Source organism: Mesoplodon bidens (genome assembly GCF_964165515.1).
Source record: "Mesoplodon bidens genome assembly, chromosome: 3".
NCBI classification, from domain to species: Eukaryota; Metazoa; Chordata; class Mammalia; order Artiodactyla; family Ziphiidae; genus Mesoplodon; species Mesoplodon bidens.
The window spans coordinates 103,786,476-103,805,257 of NC_138178.1; the positions used below are offsets into that span (position 1 = coordinate 103,786,476).

Below are 18,782 nucleotides of genomic sequence, written 5' to 3' on the forward strand. Positions count from 1 at the left end.
GGGGAGAACTCCCTGGTGGTCCAGTTGTTAGGACTCGGTACTTTCACTGACACGGGCCCGGGTTCAATCCCTGGTTGGGGAACTGAGATCCCACAAGCCAAAAAAAAAAAAAAAAAAACAGTAAAATGGGTAAATTATGGCATATGCATACAATAGAATACCATAGAGCAATGAAAAAGAACTTCACAACATGGATGAATTCGGCAAATATCACAACGAGCAACATAACCCAGACGCCAAAAAATACATGCTTTATGATTCTACTTATATAAAGCTTAAAATTGGCCAAAACCAATCTACAGTAATACAAATCAGGACAGTGGTTTTTATTGTTCACAGGAGATGACTTGGAAGGCAGGAGGAAAGGCCTCTAGGGCACTGATAATGTTCTATATCCTAATCTGGTGGTGGCTAAAAGGGTGAATTTAAAAGTTCATCAAGTTGTACACAAATTTTATGCTGTTAATTGTTTAAGGGAACAATACAACTTCTCAGAGTTAGGTTAAAAACCAAAGGCTTACTTAGAAAAAAAAATATTGATATAAAACCAAAAAATCTTTAGAACTCTCTTATCTCCTGAATTAAGTTTATAATTATACCTAGATCAAGATGTAGTTGAGGCAGTAACAAGGGGGCTAGGCTGAATGACCAAAAGTTATAAAATTGTGAATTATTTCCAACAGAATGTGTATGTTAGACAGCAGAGATTCTTATCCATGAGGACCTCTCAACTGTAGATAATCTTTGATCTCAAAGTTCTAGCAGATGCTTGTCTCAAAAAAGGCAAGAGATCTAAGTTACATGACTTTGACAGAGAACTCTCTACTACCACCCTCTGTACCCTTGAAGATTCCAACCTGATACCATAGCCACAGTCACCATCTGACATGAAAAGAAAGCTCTAGGAATACACTTTTCCAAAATATCTTTATACCTGTGACAAATGATTACACTACTTAACCCAAATTTGCTTCAGGCTGGCATCCATTCCATCACTAACCAAGAAAAGGCAACAGACTGAGATCTAACCCAAAGGTCAGAGAACTACCAGACTGGGCTTCCCTGGTGGGTGGCACAGTGGTTAAGAATCCACCTGCCAATGCAGGGGACATGGGTTCAAGCCCCGGTCCGGGAAGATCCCACATGCCGCGGAGCAACTAAGCTCGTGCACTACAACTACTGAGCCTGTGCTCTAGAGCCCACAAGTCACAACTACTGAGCCTGCGTGCTACAACTACTGAAGCCCGTGCACCTAGAGACCGTGCTCTGCAAAAAGAGAAGCCACCGCAATGAGAAGCCCGCACACCACAATGAAGAGTAGACCCCGCTCTCCACAACTAGAGAAAGCCCGCACACAACGACAAAGACCCAACGCAGCCAAAAATAAATAAATAAATAAATAAACAAATTAAAAAAAAAAAAACTACCAGACTACTTCTCCAGAGTCCATCGTCATGGCAACGGAGTCTTCATTATGCTTAAACATGCAAACACTGTGGAAAAAAACCCGGACCTTTTCAGGCACCTGAACCCTTCAAAATATGAAGGACACTGACTGAAGCAAGGGCGACCAGCTAAAATCCCACTGTGGTGAGTATAGCTTGGTTCACCCATTTGGGAGAGCAACTGGCAACATCTATTATATTTTAAATGTCTTCTGAGTAAAGAATTTATCTTAGAGAACAAAGGCATTCTAACAGCATGTTCGTAAAGTTGGAAAAAAAAAAGTGAAAACAGTCCAAATGACATCAAAGGGATTACTTAAATAAATTACACTACAGACATGCAATAAAATCCCATGCAATTATTCAAAAGAATGAGATTAATTCGCTATATGTTGACAGTAAAGATGTCTAAGATATATTAAGTGAAAAAAAGCCAAAAATATTATTCCCTTTCAGATTTCTCTTAAACTGCATACACACACACACACACACACACACACACACAAATAACTATTTTCTCATTTATTTTAGTTGGAATCTAGGAAAAAATCTGGAGAAAGAGATACCAAACACGATTAACAGCGGCTATTGGGGTGGAAGATGGGAGTAGAGTAGTGCTTCGAGAAGTATGAGGGGACAAACGGAGAGAGAAGCTCCCCATGAAGGTAGACAAAGAAATGAATTGGTGTGTTATCATTATCATAATCACAGTAACCCAAGTTGCTTCAATGACAACGTAAGAATCAGAATCGCACAGAGACGCAAAGGACCCTGAAGGTCCTAAAGACCAACACCCCATCTAATGCACAAAATACCTAAGAGGTGGCGGATATGGGCATGCCAGGGGAGGCTGCATGAATCAGCTGGGAATAGTTCCAAAGTATACTCACCATATCCAGAGTCTGGTAAGTTATCCCCAGGTGCAGAATTACAAACCATCCAGAGACTGTATTACTGACAGAGGCAGCAAATCCCTCAGATGCAGGGATATGCCGCCTCTATCAGTAACACAGGCTCTGGATGGTTTGTAATTCTCAAAAAAGGCAAAGAACACCTGGTCGAAAAGCTCCTCCACAAAAGATCCTTCAGTCCTTCCTGAGCACTTCCAAAGATGGAAATGTACTACCTCCTAAGGCAGCTTGCTCCATTTTAGCAGTTCTAATTTATCTCCTTAAATATTCACTTAGTCAGCAAAATATTTACTGAGCATCTACTATGTGCCATGCACTGTCCCAGGTGCTAGGACTATGGCACAGAACAAGACAGACAAGAGTCTGGCTCCCACGGAACTTACACTCTCATGGAGAGAAACATAAAAAATGAGAAAACAACTAAACAAGGAAATATGAGGTAGTGATACGCGCTATGAAGCAAAGCAAGGTAATAAAAGAGTGACTGGGAAGCTATTTCTTATTTGGTGGTCACAGAAGGCTTCTCTAAGAAGGTGCTATTTAAGACCAAAATTTGAAAGACAGGAGCCAACCATGCAAAGATCTAGGGGCAGAGCATTCCAGATAGCAAGAACAATCTTGGTCAGACTGACCAGAATGTAGGGATCAAGGGCAAGAGGGAGACAAGGGCCAAATCAGCGGGGCTTTGTAAGCTTCAGTAAAGAGTCTGGATTAGTTCTAAGTACAATGGAGCAATATTTCAAAGTTTTAGCAGATGAGTAAAATAATCTGATCTAAAATTTTTAAGGATGGTAGAACTGAAATGCGGAGAATGGTTTGCAAAGTTCAAAAAGCCGAAGAGTCATGCAGGGGCCAAAGAGCTCAGGTAATGGTAGTCAAAAGGGACAGAAGTCAAGGGATACAGGCTGTATTTTGGAGAAGACAGGGCTGGCTGATGTAATGGATGTGGGAGATAAGAGAAATCAAGGAATCAAGAAAACCTTCTACGGATTCACTGACAGTCCAGTGGTTAGGACTCCGAGCTTTCACTGCCGAGGGTCCGGGTTCAATTCAATCCCCGATCGGGGCACTAGGATCCCACGGGCCGAGCAGCCAAAAAAAAAAAAAAAACCTTCTAAATTTGTGGCTTCAACAACGTAACCAAAGGTGACACCATGTACTGACCAGCAAAAAGGCAGATGGCTAGGCCGGAAGGTTCAATCTGGAGTTGTATGTTAGCCATCAAGTGAAGATGTCAAGTAGGCAACTGGACTTACTAATTTGGAATTCAGGGAATGGGTCAAAACTGAAAATATAAATGTGGTAGTTGTAGTTATATAGACATTATTTAAATTAACCTATGGGAAAGAAATACAGAGAAGAGGTCTAGAACCATGCCCTCAGACCAAAAAGCACCTAGCACAAACAGTAGGAAGGAAAAACCAATGAGGTGAGAAGGAACAAGCAGGAGTGTAGTGTTGCAAAAGCTTTGAGAAGAAAGTACTTCACTCACTCAGAAGGAAGCAGCCAACTATGTTAAGTGCTAAATGTTGCTGAGCATTCAGGCAAGGTGAGGTACATGGCCATTAGATCTGGCAAGATGACAAGAGCAGTTTCACTGTAGTGGTGGGGACAGACCACCACCAAGAGTAGGTTAAGGAATGAATGGACAGTGAGAAAGCAGAAACAGCAACTAGACAACTATTCTTTCAAGGAATTCTGTGATGATGGAGCAGAAAGACATGGAATAGTAGCTGAAGGGGTATCTGAAGTCAAATTAATTTTTTTAATTGGACAATATTAGAGCATGTATGTATGATGGGAATGATCCAGTAGAGAGAAATTAATGATGCAGAACGGAGGGATGATTACAGAAACTGAGTCCCTGAGTGAGCAAGAGAAGACTGGATCCTCCGCACAAGTGAAGAAACTGACCTCTGATAGGAAAGGGATATATCATCCACCATTACAGGAAATAAGTCAAAGAGTAGGGGGTCCATGTGTAGGTGGGTTGCTATGATTCCTTGGTAGGAAGATGAAAGGATTTCTTTTTTAGCAAAGAAAAAAATAAAGCAAGATCATCAACTGAGAATAGAGGAAAAGAGAAAATATAGATGAAAGTGAAGAGAGAAAATATGAAGCATATTTTGGAAAAGCAAACATATCAGGGAAGTATTATAGGACCACTGGGCAGGGTTGAGTGCCTACTTGTGTTCCTATTCTCACCAGTACTTCTCCATCACAGCACTATATCCAGGTTTACTTGTCAGCATCTCCCACTAGATTATAAACTCTGTGGGAGTAGAGATCATGTCTGCGTGTTCCACAGTTAAATCCTCAGTACCCTGGCAGGGAACCTGGCACATAATAACTCAATATTCCTTAACTTATTATAGGCATGCTCACAATTTAACATACAGTGTTAAGCACTGAGGATGCAGAGATGAAAAGAGCACTACACCACCACAGTGTAGTGAAATAGGAATACAGGAGAAAGACCTAAATCTGAAGAGCCAGGGAAGGGTTCAAACGGAAGCAGCACTTGAGCTGAGATGGCTGAGAAGTGAAGGAATTTTCTGGGCAGTCAAACAAAGGTAAAATAGCTTAAGACATCTCGGCATGTTCAGGGAATAACAAGTAACTCAACAGTGCTGGAATATAAAGTACAGAGGAGGCGGAGACGAGATGAAGCTGGAGATGTGGCCGGGACGGATGATCAAAGACCCTCTAGACATTAAAATTTTTTTAAATTTCTCTTTGGGTACAGACAAATTTTATGTGGGGAGTAGCACAATCAGATTTGCAAGTCAAATCAAGCCTGCAAACATAGTGGAAGATGGACTGGAGGGAGAGAGATGAGAGTGTGGGAGATCAATAAGGAAGATTACAGTAGTCCAGATAAGAGATATTGAGAGCTTGAGTGACAGAGGATGCAGAGGTAGCAATGGATATGAAAGAGGTTTAGAAACAGGACTGTCAGGCATAAGGCTGGCAAACTTCCAATCTTCTGGATAAGTTATGGGCCCAGAAATCTAATAGATAATTTCCAAAGAAATGTTGGACCCCAGTCCACACAGCCCAAGATCTCCCGTGCGATAGAAAACACTCTGAATTAGGCCTCCTTGCCTTTCAGATTCAAACTGTTTTTGGATCTGTAAACTAGGGGGAACAAAACTACGTTTTTTAATCCGTAAATATTTCATATAGATTAGAAAACAGAATAGACCAAAGTTGTGAAATGACTTAAAAACTGATTTCAAGATCAAAGATTTATTTTAAGGACAGTCATTGTTTTCCACTCATCCCTCCAAAATAGCACTTTAAATGAGCAAAAAGAGGGATTTCAGTTAGGTAAAAAAGGAAACTAGAAGGGCTGCCAACAGTGACACGCTACTCGGAAAAAGGGACAGATGTCCTCCTCTAGAGAGATCTAACCACAAGATAAACAGTCAGCTGCTGAGGATGTTTGAAATCTGCCTGAAAGAGAAAAATATTTTACCTCTGAAGTCCTTTCAAAGCCTATTCTACTGTAAACTGTTGATCCAAAAAAAAAAAGACTTCTCAATGGCAATTTTCTACCTCTGTCTCCTTGAAACTATGGTTAAGTTTCCTGGTCATGAGGGAAGAGAAGAAAACAGACCATTTTCATCAGACGCAAATAACACCAGGCTTTTTAAAAAATGCAGTAGTATCCTATATCAGTTTAAAATGTACTAACCAATTTCCAAAGAACATATGCTACATAACACATGCAGAAGGAATGGAAGAGAACAGACTGCCAAAAAAGAAATTAAGGGAACCAAGCTAAAGAACTTTTCCCTCCAATTCATCCTACACATTAACACCAATTTTAAGTCGCTCCTTTACTTAAATCTAAAACCTTTTTTAAAACTTTTTTAATCCGGGGCTTCCCTGGTGGCGCAGTGGTTGAGAATCTGCCTGCCAATCCAGGGGACACGGGTTCGAGCCCTGGTTAGGGAGGATCCCACATGCCGCGGAGCAACTAGGCCCGTGAGCCACAATTACTGAGCCTGCGTGTCTGGAGCCTGTGCTCCGCAACAAGAGAGGCCACAATAGTGAGAGGCCCGCGCACTGCGATGAGGAGTGGCCCCCACCTGCCGATGAGGAGTGGCCCCCACCTGCCGCAACTAGAGAAAGCCCTCGCACAGAAACGAAGACCCAACACAGCCATAAATAAATTAATTAATTTTTTAAAAAAAACTTTTTTAATCCTTAGATGCATTCCTATTACCTACAGGATAAAACTCCTTGGCCTGACACTCAAAGCTCTAGCATCCAGCACTACCTAATCCTTCAATGTAATCGCCTACAATTCCCTTTCTCAGCCAAACTGGCCTCCTCCATTCTCTTCCAATAGGAAACACAACTCAGGGAAGTTAGAAACCTCAGCACTAGAAATAAGTACAAGCCTTCCCTTCCCAACAACCAGAACAAAGGATAAACTCCAAATTTAAAATTTCCCATTAAAACCAGTATCCAGGGCTTCCCTGGTGGCGCAATGGTTAAGAATCCACCTGCCAATGCAGGAGACACAGGTTCAAGCCCTGGTCCGGGAAGATCCCACATGCTGTGGAGCAACTAGGCCCACGTGCCACAACTATCGAGCCCATGTGCCACAACTACTAACGCCCACATACCTAGAGCCCATGCTCCGCAACAAGAGAAGCCATCCCAATGAGAAGCCCACGCACCACAACAAAGACCCAACGCAGCCAAAAATTTTTTTTAAAAAGTATCCAGTTGAGGATCGGAGCTAACAAATGGCAGCAGTGGATTTAGTAAGGTCAAGTCTGTCAAAAGAAATGCAAACGATACCCTTCCACAGCAACTCTAAATTGTCTTGAATCCCTTCTTTTCCTGAAGCAACTTTCATTTCCCTGGCCCAATTACCAATTATCCAACACCTACGGACATCAGAATCCCCCAAAAGGACCTCACTATTAAAGTTCCCTTTCACTAGGCATTCTCTTCAATGACAGGCCATCAACTTCTCATTGAGGAGGAGAGTAGGGGGTCTGCCAATTCAACTTTAGCCACAACAGCCTCAAAAAAAAAAAAGACTTGGCACTGGAAAAATTATCTGCTCAAAAAACCTTCTGACTTTTATCACACCAAGAATCTGCAACTCCAGTCCACATCCACTCTTCTGCAAACCACTCTTCCACGTAGCCCTGAGAACTCATTCTTAACCCTAGAAGCTTATGAAGCCAGGGTGACTTCAGCACAGAGAAGGCTTTTTTTTTTAATCACCTTTTAGGCCCCACCCTATTCCTACTCTTTCCAGACCTGGAAAACAAAATCAGACATTCTCAAGATCCCTTCTCCTGGGACTTCCCTGGCGGTCCAGTGGTTAAGATGCCGTGCTTCCAATGCAGGGGGCGCGGGTTCAATCCCTGGTCGAGGAACTAAGATCCCACATGCCACGTGGTGGCCAAAGAAATAAAAAATAAATAAAATTAAAAGATTCCTTCTCCTGTCTGGCTAATAAAATTCTTAGTCATGAACAGTATTTTAGGGGAGGAAGGAGGAGTCTAGAGCAAAGAGGGTAGTATATCTGATGATGGTAACATATAAACTCCTGTAGACCAGGATGCTGCTACAGAGAACCAGGTCTTGGTCATCTAAGCCAAAATTCAAAGATGTACACGCTAACTCTGCAACTCCAGGCCAGGCTTACTGAACTAGTCCTTAAGTCCTTAGACTTATCTTAACTTGAGAAACAGAGTAGAAGGCAGAGTATCTCTGGCATGAGTCTGAACTAGCAATTTGAATGTGTAATAAGCATTCTATAGGTTTCTAACTCTAAGCTGTAATTAAGACTCCACTGTAAATGAAGTCTCCAGACAATTCTAACGCTGTATTTTGTCTATGCCCCAATTACACTGTAAACTCGTTGAGGACAAGAAACATATACCAGGTGTATCCCCAAAGCTTTTACCATACCTTGTATGAGATACAAAATACTATTTACAATGTGACTGTTGATGATCACACGTGGGAAAAAAAAAAACAACATGAATTTTAGCATGTTTTCCAAGTCATGCAGCAGGTGATACCATGACTGGAAAAGTTCATGTGGTAGCCACCTATAAACTGTACTGGCCAACACTCCTTGGGCCAAGCCTGGACTCAGTATTCAGTGAATCCCTGTTGAGCAAGAAAGGTCAGATTTTGGCAAAAATATATGGGGGCAGTCAGCTCTCGTTAAATATGGCAGTCTACAAGGTATCAAATTTGCTGGGAATCAGAATAATAAAGCTAAAATAGACCTGTGTGAGTGAAAACTGAGTTCAGGATAGTGAAATGACAGCTTCAGAGTTGGGTTCTCCATTTTACAAGTTTACCAACTTCAAAGCTGTGTTAAAGCTAAGTGAAAGTTGGGAGTTTTCCATGGACCAATATGAAGTGAAGTGGATCACCAGGTTGAACAGCAAAATGAAGGTGTTTCCAGATTTAATCCCAGCTCCTCGGCGGCTCTTTGGTATTAGGCACGACAACCTGAATGTGCCTCAATTTCCCCATTCACAAAAAGTGGGCAATGCAGGTTCCTTTCTCAACTTCACGAGGCGGTGGTCTCATACAGAGACGAGTACTGTGGGAATAAAAGCACGCATCAAAGTAACACATTATAACTGATATCACTTATAGAATCATTACCCGCTAGGATAAAACTCCCCACACAGGAGATGAAGCCCGAGAGGAAAGAGTTGAAGGGGAAGGTCCCCACGAGGAGACAATAACCGAATTGCAGCGCCCCGGTCAGCAGTATATACAGGAGGTACGCGTCCAACAACTTCAGACGCTGAGGAGTGGAGCTCAAGTACTCTTCTAAGAACCGCGAGATGACCGACAACACCGACGCCGACATGACTACACGCTCGATATTCCGGCCGGCGTACCCCAAACTCCTAGTGGACCCGACGACCACACCGGATGTAGTGTCGGCGCATGCGCACCGCTAGTAGCCCAGCTCCGCCCTCCCCAATTTGCTACTTTGCGCAGGCGTATAGGCCGGCCAAGGCACGAAACAAGTAATGCGCAGACGCAGAATATATCTACAGAATGAGAACTACAGCCAGAGAAAGCTAATGCGCCTGCGCAACGGATCTCTCCGTGAGCTGGAGACGTGTATCTTTTTGTGCTATTTCCGCCGTCATGTTGGTGACGCCCACAGTTGCTCCAGCAACAAGATAGTGTGAGAGGGAGAGGGGACGAGGTTTTTCAGCGGACAGCGTTCTCTTTGGTCCACCAGCGTCCTCAAAGATGAACTATTTGGATCTGCTTTAAGGCAATGTCTGGCTTTTCCCGGTTCAGTACCCGCTCGGTCCTAATTCTTTTGAGGGCGCTAACTGCAGATGCCTGGTCCAGATCATTAGAGCAAGTCAAGTTGCCTCGCAGTGAGAACCACGGCGGCCGGTCACTGAGCAGGCATCAGTTTAGACTTGGGTTATTGGAGGAAGGAAGTGCGGAGCGGGGTTGGGGAGCTCGACCTCTACCCAGGCCTGAACTCGATTTGCGATCTGGTTCTTGGGGACGCTTACGAATAAGCGCGGTGGAACCTAAGCCCGCAGGTGTTCATTCATTCAACAGATATTTATTGGGTGCCTCCTCGGGCCCACGTTTTGCTAAATTGTAGTTCGTTATGCTAGAGTGTAGGTATCCTCAGGGGAATCTGATATAGTCGTAAAAGAGCTGGTGATGGGCAGGGGCGGGGAGAAAGTCCATTAAAGTGCATAGAGTATATGATCAAGTTTAGCAGCCTCCTACTCCCAAGCTGACGTCTTGAACCCGTCGTACTATACCAGGATGTCAGCGCTAAAAGACCTGCAAGAGCATTGCCTGGTGCCTGGTTCAAGCCCTGCCCTCTCCAATTTATTTTGCAGAGGAAACTAAAGGTTTGAGGTTTTGTATTTCAACAAGTGGGATTAACTATTTATACTTAGCGTTTTAACTTTTTCGAAAAATAAGATCCACCTTAGTTTCTGGCTTTTGCTGCCCTTTTAATTTAACATGAATCTGACCTTCCAGACCTAGTTCATCTCACTCTCAGCTGCAGGGGGTACATAAACCAGGTACTTTTTCAGCTTATTAATGATTTTGAACTATCCTAGGTACTGAGGCAAAATTCCTAAAACAGCAAGTAAACGACAACCTTCCTTCATTTTCGCTTCTTATTTGTGTTTAAACTGGAACCAAATCAGCATCAACAAATGTACTGATTATCAGTCATGAGCAAAACCTTGCTTAGTTCTAGAAAGAAGGGAAATAATCCATGTCCTCATAAAGATTTACAATCTATTTAAAAAGATATATTCATATTCACACCCACGGAGATTTGCACTGTTATGAGAACTTAAGTTCAGTCTAAGCTCTTTTATATTGCCGAGGGAAAAAAAAAATGTGGATAACCAGACCAGTTCCTATTTCAATATAATAAGGCAAGAAGCATCAGTTTGTCTGACAAGTTGAACCTTTCTCCCTGTCTCATCAGTAAGTAGGAGGGTAGCTTCCTCACCAGTATTCAACTTCAAACTTTAAAGGCTAGGCTGATGCTTTTTAATCATTTAGGAATGGATTCCTCAGGGAAATCAGCCAGGCTCCTTCCAGTAGTCTCTTGCTTATGTTTCGTCTGCCTTTCATCCATGTCAACTATTATCATAACATCTCCACAGGAACTCCCAAAGGGGGAAAGCAGAAGAGATGAAAAATTCACTTACTGAATGCATCCTTTTCTGAGATCTGCAAAGTCAAACACGAATATAATGACCTAAAGCTTTCTGGACTACTTAAAACAGCAAGAAGAGGTCTTCTGTGTTCAGTTTATGATTCTATAATCATTGAAACATTTTTTGACTGATCTCTCAGTGGGAAATTGCTAACATAATGTTGGTTTCAATATTTTAAATCAGCACTTTAACATAGGTAAAAAGTCATGTCCTGAGTAGTGGACATGCTCAAGAGTCAGACAATCCTGTGTTTCTGCTGTTTGCTAGTTATCTAATCCAGGACAAGTTAGTTAGTCTGACAGCCTCATTTTCCTTTTCTTTAAAATGGAAATAAGAGTACCCGGCTTAGGGCTTCCCTGGTGGCGCAGTGGCTGAGAGTCCGCCTGCCAACGCAGGGGACACAGGTTTGTGCCCCGGTCTGGGAAGATCCCACATGCCGCAGAGCAGCTAGGCCTGTGAGCGACGGCCACTGAGCCTGCGCGTCCGGAGCCTGTGCTCCACAACGGGAGAGGCCACAACAGTGAGAGGCCCGCGTACGGCAAAAAAAAAAAAAAGAATACCTGGCTTATTGGGTTGTCAACTTAAGTAGAAATGTGCAACGTGAGAGCTGTGAGTTTCAGTTTTTTACTTGGGGACTTACTGAGAACTATAGCTCAGTAGACAGTGTCCACGTAGCTCTGAGGAACTCCTCTGAAGAGGTCGGGGGGAGGTGATTTGGGATAAGTGCAATGTATGTGATTTGGGGATAAGTGCAATCAAGCACACATCTTGGTAGAGGGCTACTGCTAGTCATGAGGCACAAATATCTTAGTTAATGATTTTAGTGCTTTTCTAAGTATGGGAAAATGCAAGAAATTGTGTTGCAGGAAAATGGGGCATGAGAAGATGGTCACATCCCAGGTCTTGGGAGAGTCCCTGGGATGGGCCACCAAGTGAGGGTCCTTGGCTTCCTGCAGGAAAGAATTCAAGAGCTAGCTGAAATAGAGTGAAAGTAGATTTATTCAGGGAGTTACACACTCCACAGACAAAATGTGGGTCATCTCAGGAGAGAGGCCCCAGAGTATGAGGTCGTTAGTTTTTATGGGCTGGGTAATTTCATAATCTAACAAGTGGGAGGATTATTCCAACTATCTGGGGGAAGGGGCAGAGATTTCCAGGAGCTGGGCCACTGCCCACTTATTGGCCTTTTTTGCCAGCCTCAGAACTCTCATGGTGCTGGTGGGTGTGTCATTTAGCACGTACATGTATTACAGTGAGCTTATAATGAGGCTGAAGGTCTACTGGAATTCGAATCTCCTCCCATCTTGGGCCTAGTTGATTCTAACCAGTATTTATCCTATCCTCTACGGCTGTGTCATTCTTTTTTTGGGGGGGCTGGGGGGACCAGGCCACATGGCTTGTGGGATCTTAGTTCCCTGACCAGGGATTGAACCCGGGCCCCTTCACTGAAAGCGTCAAGTCTTAACCACTGGACCACCAGGAAACTCCCCTGTGTGTCATTCTTTTAAAGGTTGTGTCCTGTCCCCGTCCCTCCTGTCTCAATTGGGTTCATAAAATTTTCTCCTGAAAATATCTATCTGAAGGCCTGTTCTGCCAGTTTTCCCAAAGCACAGAGTGCCTCATTCCTGACCTCTGCCCTGAACTCCTTTCAGGGTGTGTTGAAGGTCAGCAACCACACTGGCTAATGACTCAATCCTTTTAGAGTTGGATGGCGAGAGGGACCTTCTTTAGTTGACAGGTTGTGGGGATTAAATGAGATAATGTTAACATTAAGCATTTAACATAGCACTTGACACAGAGTAAATGTTCAGGATATATTTGCTCTTATCAACTATCAATAACCCTGGTAATTAACTATGTCTGCTTCCCTATTTTTCTGAATAATTAGAAGTTGGCAAAGCACAGATCCCCAATATTTTGGGCATGCAAAATATTGGGTACTGGAGGAACTTCAACCCAGATGGCTCTCAGAGGGCAAATCAAATCTATAAGTTGAAGCTGCAGTCAGAGTAGACCTTAGATGTTTTGTTACTAAAACACTGAGAAGAAAAACTGTTTCCCTCGACTCAGGTTCATTGGCCCTATAATTTAGACTGACAAAAAACAGATTAACAAGAGAAAAACAAACAATTTTCCTAACATATGCATCGCACATACACAGGGGAGCACTCAGTTACAAGTAACTCAAAAGGGTGGTTAGAACTTGGGCTTATATAATGTTAACAAGCAAGATTCAACTCAGTAAAATTTAAAGATTTTATTGGCTTTATTCAACAATTCATGAGTTGGGCAGCATCCAACCAGCACATAGAAAGGCACTCTGAGGAGCTATCTAAAATAAGAGACTTTTATAGGCAGAAGGGAGAGGGAACAATTAGATTATACTAGACAAAAAAGCAGATTGGTTATGTCAAGGTCACTTTCCTTTAACGGATGGCAGGGGTCTGTTAGGCAGATTACCTAACTAGTACTGGTCAGGCAATCCCTGACTGACTGGTTTAAGATTCCATTTCTGGGAGAGCTGAAATTGTAATCAAGTTAGCATAAGTGACTCCATTTTGAACCTGTTTTTAACAATAGCATCTTAACAAAAAGAGCAATAAATTTTTAGAGAAGTAACAAGACAGAGAAAAAGAACTTTGAGTTTCTAGGGCAGCAAATTGTGAGAAAGTAAATATATGAAGCATTAATGAAAAATAAGGGCTAATTAGTGACGTTTGTTATGTAGATTCCTCTCATGACCTCTCTGGGCTGGTAAGGATCTAGAGTTCTGTCCTTCCTGGTAGAGAGACGAGGGGAGACATCTTTCTGTCCTGCTTTTAGCCAAATAGGAGGAGGGCAGAGAGCTGTCCTTGTATCTGCTTCTTCCCAGTTGCCCTCAGGTCAAAATAATCCTTATGCTAAGGTGGCATATTTTGGGGTGGCATATTCTGCTACCCTTCAACACTCAACATCATAAAACAATGGGAAAGTAGAAGGGCAAGAATGGTCCCCTTATAAACAAAGGCCATGATTTTACAATGTATCTCTCTACAGTAAGAAATGACATTCTTTATCAAAAGAAAGACAACTCCTCCAAAGAAGAGGACTCTTCTAAAGAAAATCTCTGCATGAGAGTCTGTTTTCCAATTCTTTTCCCTTGTATTTTCACTTTCTCCATCAGATCCCTCCTTTTGCTTCTCTCTGCTATTGCATGTAACAGCTCCATCTTTTAAACTTTGGCCCTAGTGTGGCCAAAACCCCCTTTCCTTGTATGACAGTGTGATATAACCAGAAATATACATTTGTTCTTCACCTCTGGTTCCTGGCACAGAACTCCTTAAACCCTCATTATTTCCTAAGTGGTAAGAGCAATAGAAACATCTTTTGTTATAATATTGTTTTTGTCCCCAGTTTCAGAAATAGCTCCAGAGCAATAAAGGTAGAAGGAATGTCTTTTGTTATTCGTAACAAACCCCTTTCAACCACACTGGAGTTCATGTTAATGAAGTGACTTTTGGGAAGTCCCTAAGGATGGGGGCTAGATGCCAGGGGAATGATTGCCACATGATTCCAAGGTTGGAACTTTCAGTTCCTCCTCAAGGTCGAGGAAGGGGAGAGGGGCTGGAGATTGAATTCAATCACCAATGGTCAATTATATAATCAATCATGCCTATGTAATGAAGCCTCCATTAAAAAAACGCTAACCAACTCCATTTAAAAAAACGCTAACCAAAAGGCTTCCAAGAACTTATAAGTTGCTGATCACATCCAGATGCTGGGAGGGTCACACATCCCGAGAGGGAATGGAAGCTCTTTGCCTCTTCCCCAGTATCTCAACCTATGCATCTCTTCTTTGGGCTGTTTCTTTTCTTCTCTTTTCTTTTCTGTATTTATTTGTGGCTGCACTGGGTCTTCATTGCTGCACGCAGGCTTTCTCTAGTTGCGGCGAGCAGGGCTACTCTTCGTTGCGGTGCGCGGGCTTCTCATTGCAGCACAGGGATCGAACCTGCACCCCCTGTATTGGAAGGCAGATTCTTACCCACTGGACCACCAGGGAAGTCTGGTTATTTCTTTTTGTGTGTGTGTGTGTGGTATGCGGGCCTCTCACTGCTGTGGCCTCTCCTGTTGCGGAGCACAGGCTCCGGACGCGCAGGCTCAGCGGCCATGGCTCACGGACCCAGCCGCTCCGCAGCATGTGGGATCTTCCCGGACCGGGGCATGAACCCGTGTCCCCTGCATCGGCAGGCGGACTCTCAACCACTGCGCCACCAGGGAAGCCCAGACAGTATCCTTTTAGTGAACAAAAGCAACAGTAATCAAAGGTTAAAGTAAAAGAAACAGATCCAACATGTAGTCAGATTTGGCTCTTCCCTGTTACAAAATCACATATGTTGGAGGTACAAGATACACTTGCACATAGTGTATCTTACCTTGAAGCTAAGGAGAAATAAGAACCTTACGTTTCTCCTCAGAGGTCTGCCTAGAGCAGGCCTGAGAGTCTTCTCCACTCTATAATTCTAACAGATATAGCCTAATCCTGAGATATACCAGCTCTGGGGATGAAACCAAGCAGAACCCTGCAGGACCCTCCCTGGTATAAAAGCCCCTCTGTGTCTCCTGTTTCTTATTTGTAGAAAAAAGGCTTTGGTCTCCTAGACCTTCCCTGAGTGCCAAAGAGCAGACTCAAGCAGTTACTAATTAGGGAGGTGAAGGAACACAGAAACAAAGGCAAAGCAGTCAAGAAACAATTGTTCAATGATAAACCAGCCCAAGTTCCTCCTCAAAGGATATGCATAATGATCTGACATACATCTTTGAGTTGTTCTGCAGAAACTAACATCCCCACCCAGGTGGAGGATGGTGGCTCTACGCTGAGCACAAGCACATAGACCCCAGACTGGTTGGAACCAGAAGGTTGATGATTAAAATTCCTGAAACACCACCCTGTTACCTCACCACCAACCAATCAGAAGAAAGTCATTCCCCTTGCAACCCTAACTTCAAATGTTGCATTTAAGAATATATATATATGTATGTATAACTGAATCACTTTACTGTACAGCAGAAATGAACACAGCACTGTAAATCACCTATACTTCAATAAAAAAACTTTGATTAAAATTTTTTTAATAAATAAATAAATTTTTTTTAAAAAGAAAAAATAATAACCCTTTCCTGAAAGCCATCAGGGATTTCAGGTCTTGAGCACAAGCCACCTGTACTCCTGGCCGGGCCCTGCAATAACTACTATACTTTCCTTCACCACAACCCAGTGTCAGTAAATTAGCTTTGCTGTGTGGTGAGCAGACACAAGTTCAGTTCAGTAACAGGGACGCCTTAAAGGATCTATTAATTTTGGTTGTAAAAGGCATTTTCCATATGTTCAAGTTTCCTACTTCTCTCCAACCTCTACTGTAGAGCTGGGTTGGCACACAGAAACAAAATACAAATCCTTCTGTGCACTGCCACAAGAGATGAGGTCTAGAGAGATCTAATACCAGTTCCAGCCAGGTCATCCTTGCCCCCAAGAGTTCTACATCTTACAGGTTTTCAGAAAAGTGGGAGATTTTGTTGCCCTGTCTCGGAGTGATGTAACCTGGAATTTCCTATATGGTATAGCTTCCAAAAGCCCTTGACACTGATGATCAGAGAAAAATGCACGAACTAAAAGTTGAGAGTTAAATTTTATTTGGGGACCTTACTGAGGACTGTAGCCTGGGAGACAGCCTCTCAGATAGCTCTGAGGAACTGCTCCGAAGAGGAGCCAGGATATACAGTTTTTGCTTAAAAAAAAAAAAAAAAACGTAGTCAAACATGGAAATTTTACTGCTTATCACAAAAAACAGACATCTCAACTTAATTTTAGCGCTTTACTATGTATGGGGAAGATGCAAACATCTGGGGCTCACTGAAATTATTCCTTAGTTATGCATCTTAACTATCTAGGGCCAGTATCCAGAGCACAGAATGTTTCCTGTTTCTCTCCATCCTGACTTCCCCTCAGGACGCACCATGGGGTGGGAGTGTGCAGGGGGAGACCACACTGGCTGATGGCTTGATGATGGACAACATTCTTTGTTTACTGGAATGACAGGCAACATTCCCATTCCATAACACTTAGCACATTGTTTTTTAGGTACTTGTTTATTCATATACCTCCTCACTAGACTTTTCATCTATTTCTTTCTCCAGTAAGGACTGACTGTGTACTCTGTGCCACATTCTGTCCTAGGAGCTGGCAGCAAAGCTGAGAACAAAACAGACAAGGTCCTCCAGGAAACTTGGGCTCTAGTGGAGGGAAAATGATAATAAATGAGTCCACAAATATGCACGATAATTTCATAAAATAGAGTAATGTGATAGAGTGACTGGGCATCTCTTTTAGATCCTGTTGTCCCAGCAAAGGCCTCAGAAGAGGGGAGGTTTGAGCTGAGCTCCCAAAACAAATTTGCCAACTCTGCAAAGGGACAAATAGCCTAGGGTGGCAAAAGATAGAAAGCCTATGTTTACCACTAGAGCAGCCTGTTTCTTTACTTTTTTTTTTTTTTTTGACCACGCTGCGAGGCGTGTGGGATCTTAGTTTCCCAACCAGGGATTGAATCCGGGCCCTCTGCAGTGAAAGCTCAGAGTCCTAACCACTGGACTGCCAGGGAATTCCCTGTGTTTCTTTACTTTTGATAATGGTGTTCTTAGTGTCTAACATAATGCTTGGCTTTGAATAGGTATGTATATAATAATAATAATGGTAACTTTTTAGCATAAACAAATGTATTAAATGTTTATTTGAATTATCTTGGTTTATTCTTACAAGACACAAAACAGAAGAAGAAAATTAAAGAGATGCTAAATAATTTAACCACAAGCATGCAGTAGAGAAGTGGTAAAACCAAAACTGACCTGCACCCAGAATTCATTGAATTTCAGCATCTGAAGTGCTTCCTAAAATTGCAGCTTTTAGCATCAAACCAAACCAAATGAATTAGAATCTCAGCGGGTAGGGATTTTGAAACCTGAATTTTTAACAAGCCAGCCAGATGATTGTAATGCACCCTGAAGTTTAGGACCACTCTGCTTTGTTGTAAGAATGAATGAGAGAGGTCCTCTGCTATTTGTACTACTTTGCCCCACATCTTACAAATTCCTAGACCCCTAAAGTCTAGAAATGTCTATTCTCTTAAACTTCAATCCCTTGTAATGCTAAGCAGATCCGTTTAACACTGTGTTACAAGAAAGAAGAAATCTCAGAATCTCCTGAGTCCTGCAGGAAGGCTAAAAAAACAAACAAACCACCTTGACAAACCCCTACCACCAGCATTCTCCCACCCAGCATCCACTATCTCTAGTCTGGTTTTAACCTAATCAAGAGGATGACCACTCCAGGGACATCAGGCCTTGTTTACCAGTTCAGGTAAGTTCTGGAGTCAGCCTTAAGATCTGACTCCTTTGCTGAGCAAGCCAATCAGGACCTCTCTCTCTCCAGCCCCCATCCCAGCTACCTAAAGTGGACCCACCTATGTAGGCTAGTCCTTCAACTGCTCCCCCTGGGGAAGGGGAGGCAGGGATCCCAAACTGACGGAGACCTGGGGTTAAGCCACCTTGTCCCTGGGAACCAGGCTGGGGCCAAAGACAACCCCAGAGCAGAGGAATGCTCCTCTTGGCATGTGTGGCTTAGGTTTAGGGTGGCCAGATAAAGTACAGGATGCCCATTTATGTCCTAA

General features: G+C 42.9%; 1 protein-coding gene across 1 annotated transcript in view; it reads right to left on the reverse strand.

Moving 5' to 3' along the window:
* Positions 1-9,306, reverse strand: part of DAD1 (defender against cell death 1) — a 20,373-nt gene extending 11,067 nt beyond the window's left edge. The window contains exon 1 of the mRNA XM_081228963.1: positions 9,014-9,306. Within this exon, the coding sequence (XP_081085089.1) occupies positions 9,014-9,224 (211 nt within the window). The 5' untranslated portion in view covers positions 9,225-9,306. The remainder of the gene's footprint in view (positions 1-9,013) is intronic.
* Positions 9,307-18,782: the final 9,476 nt, after the last annotated feature.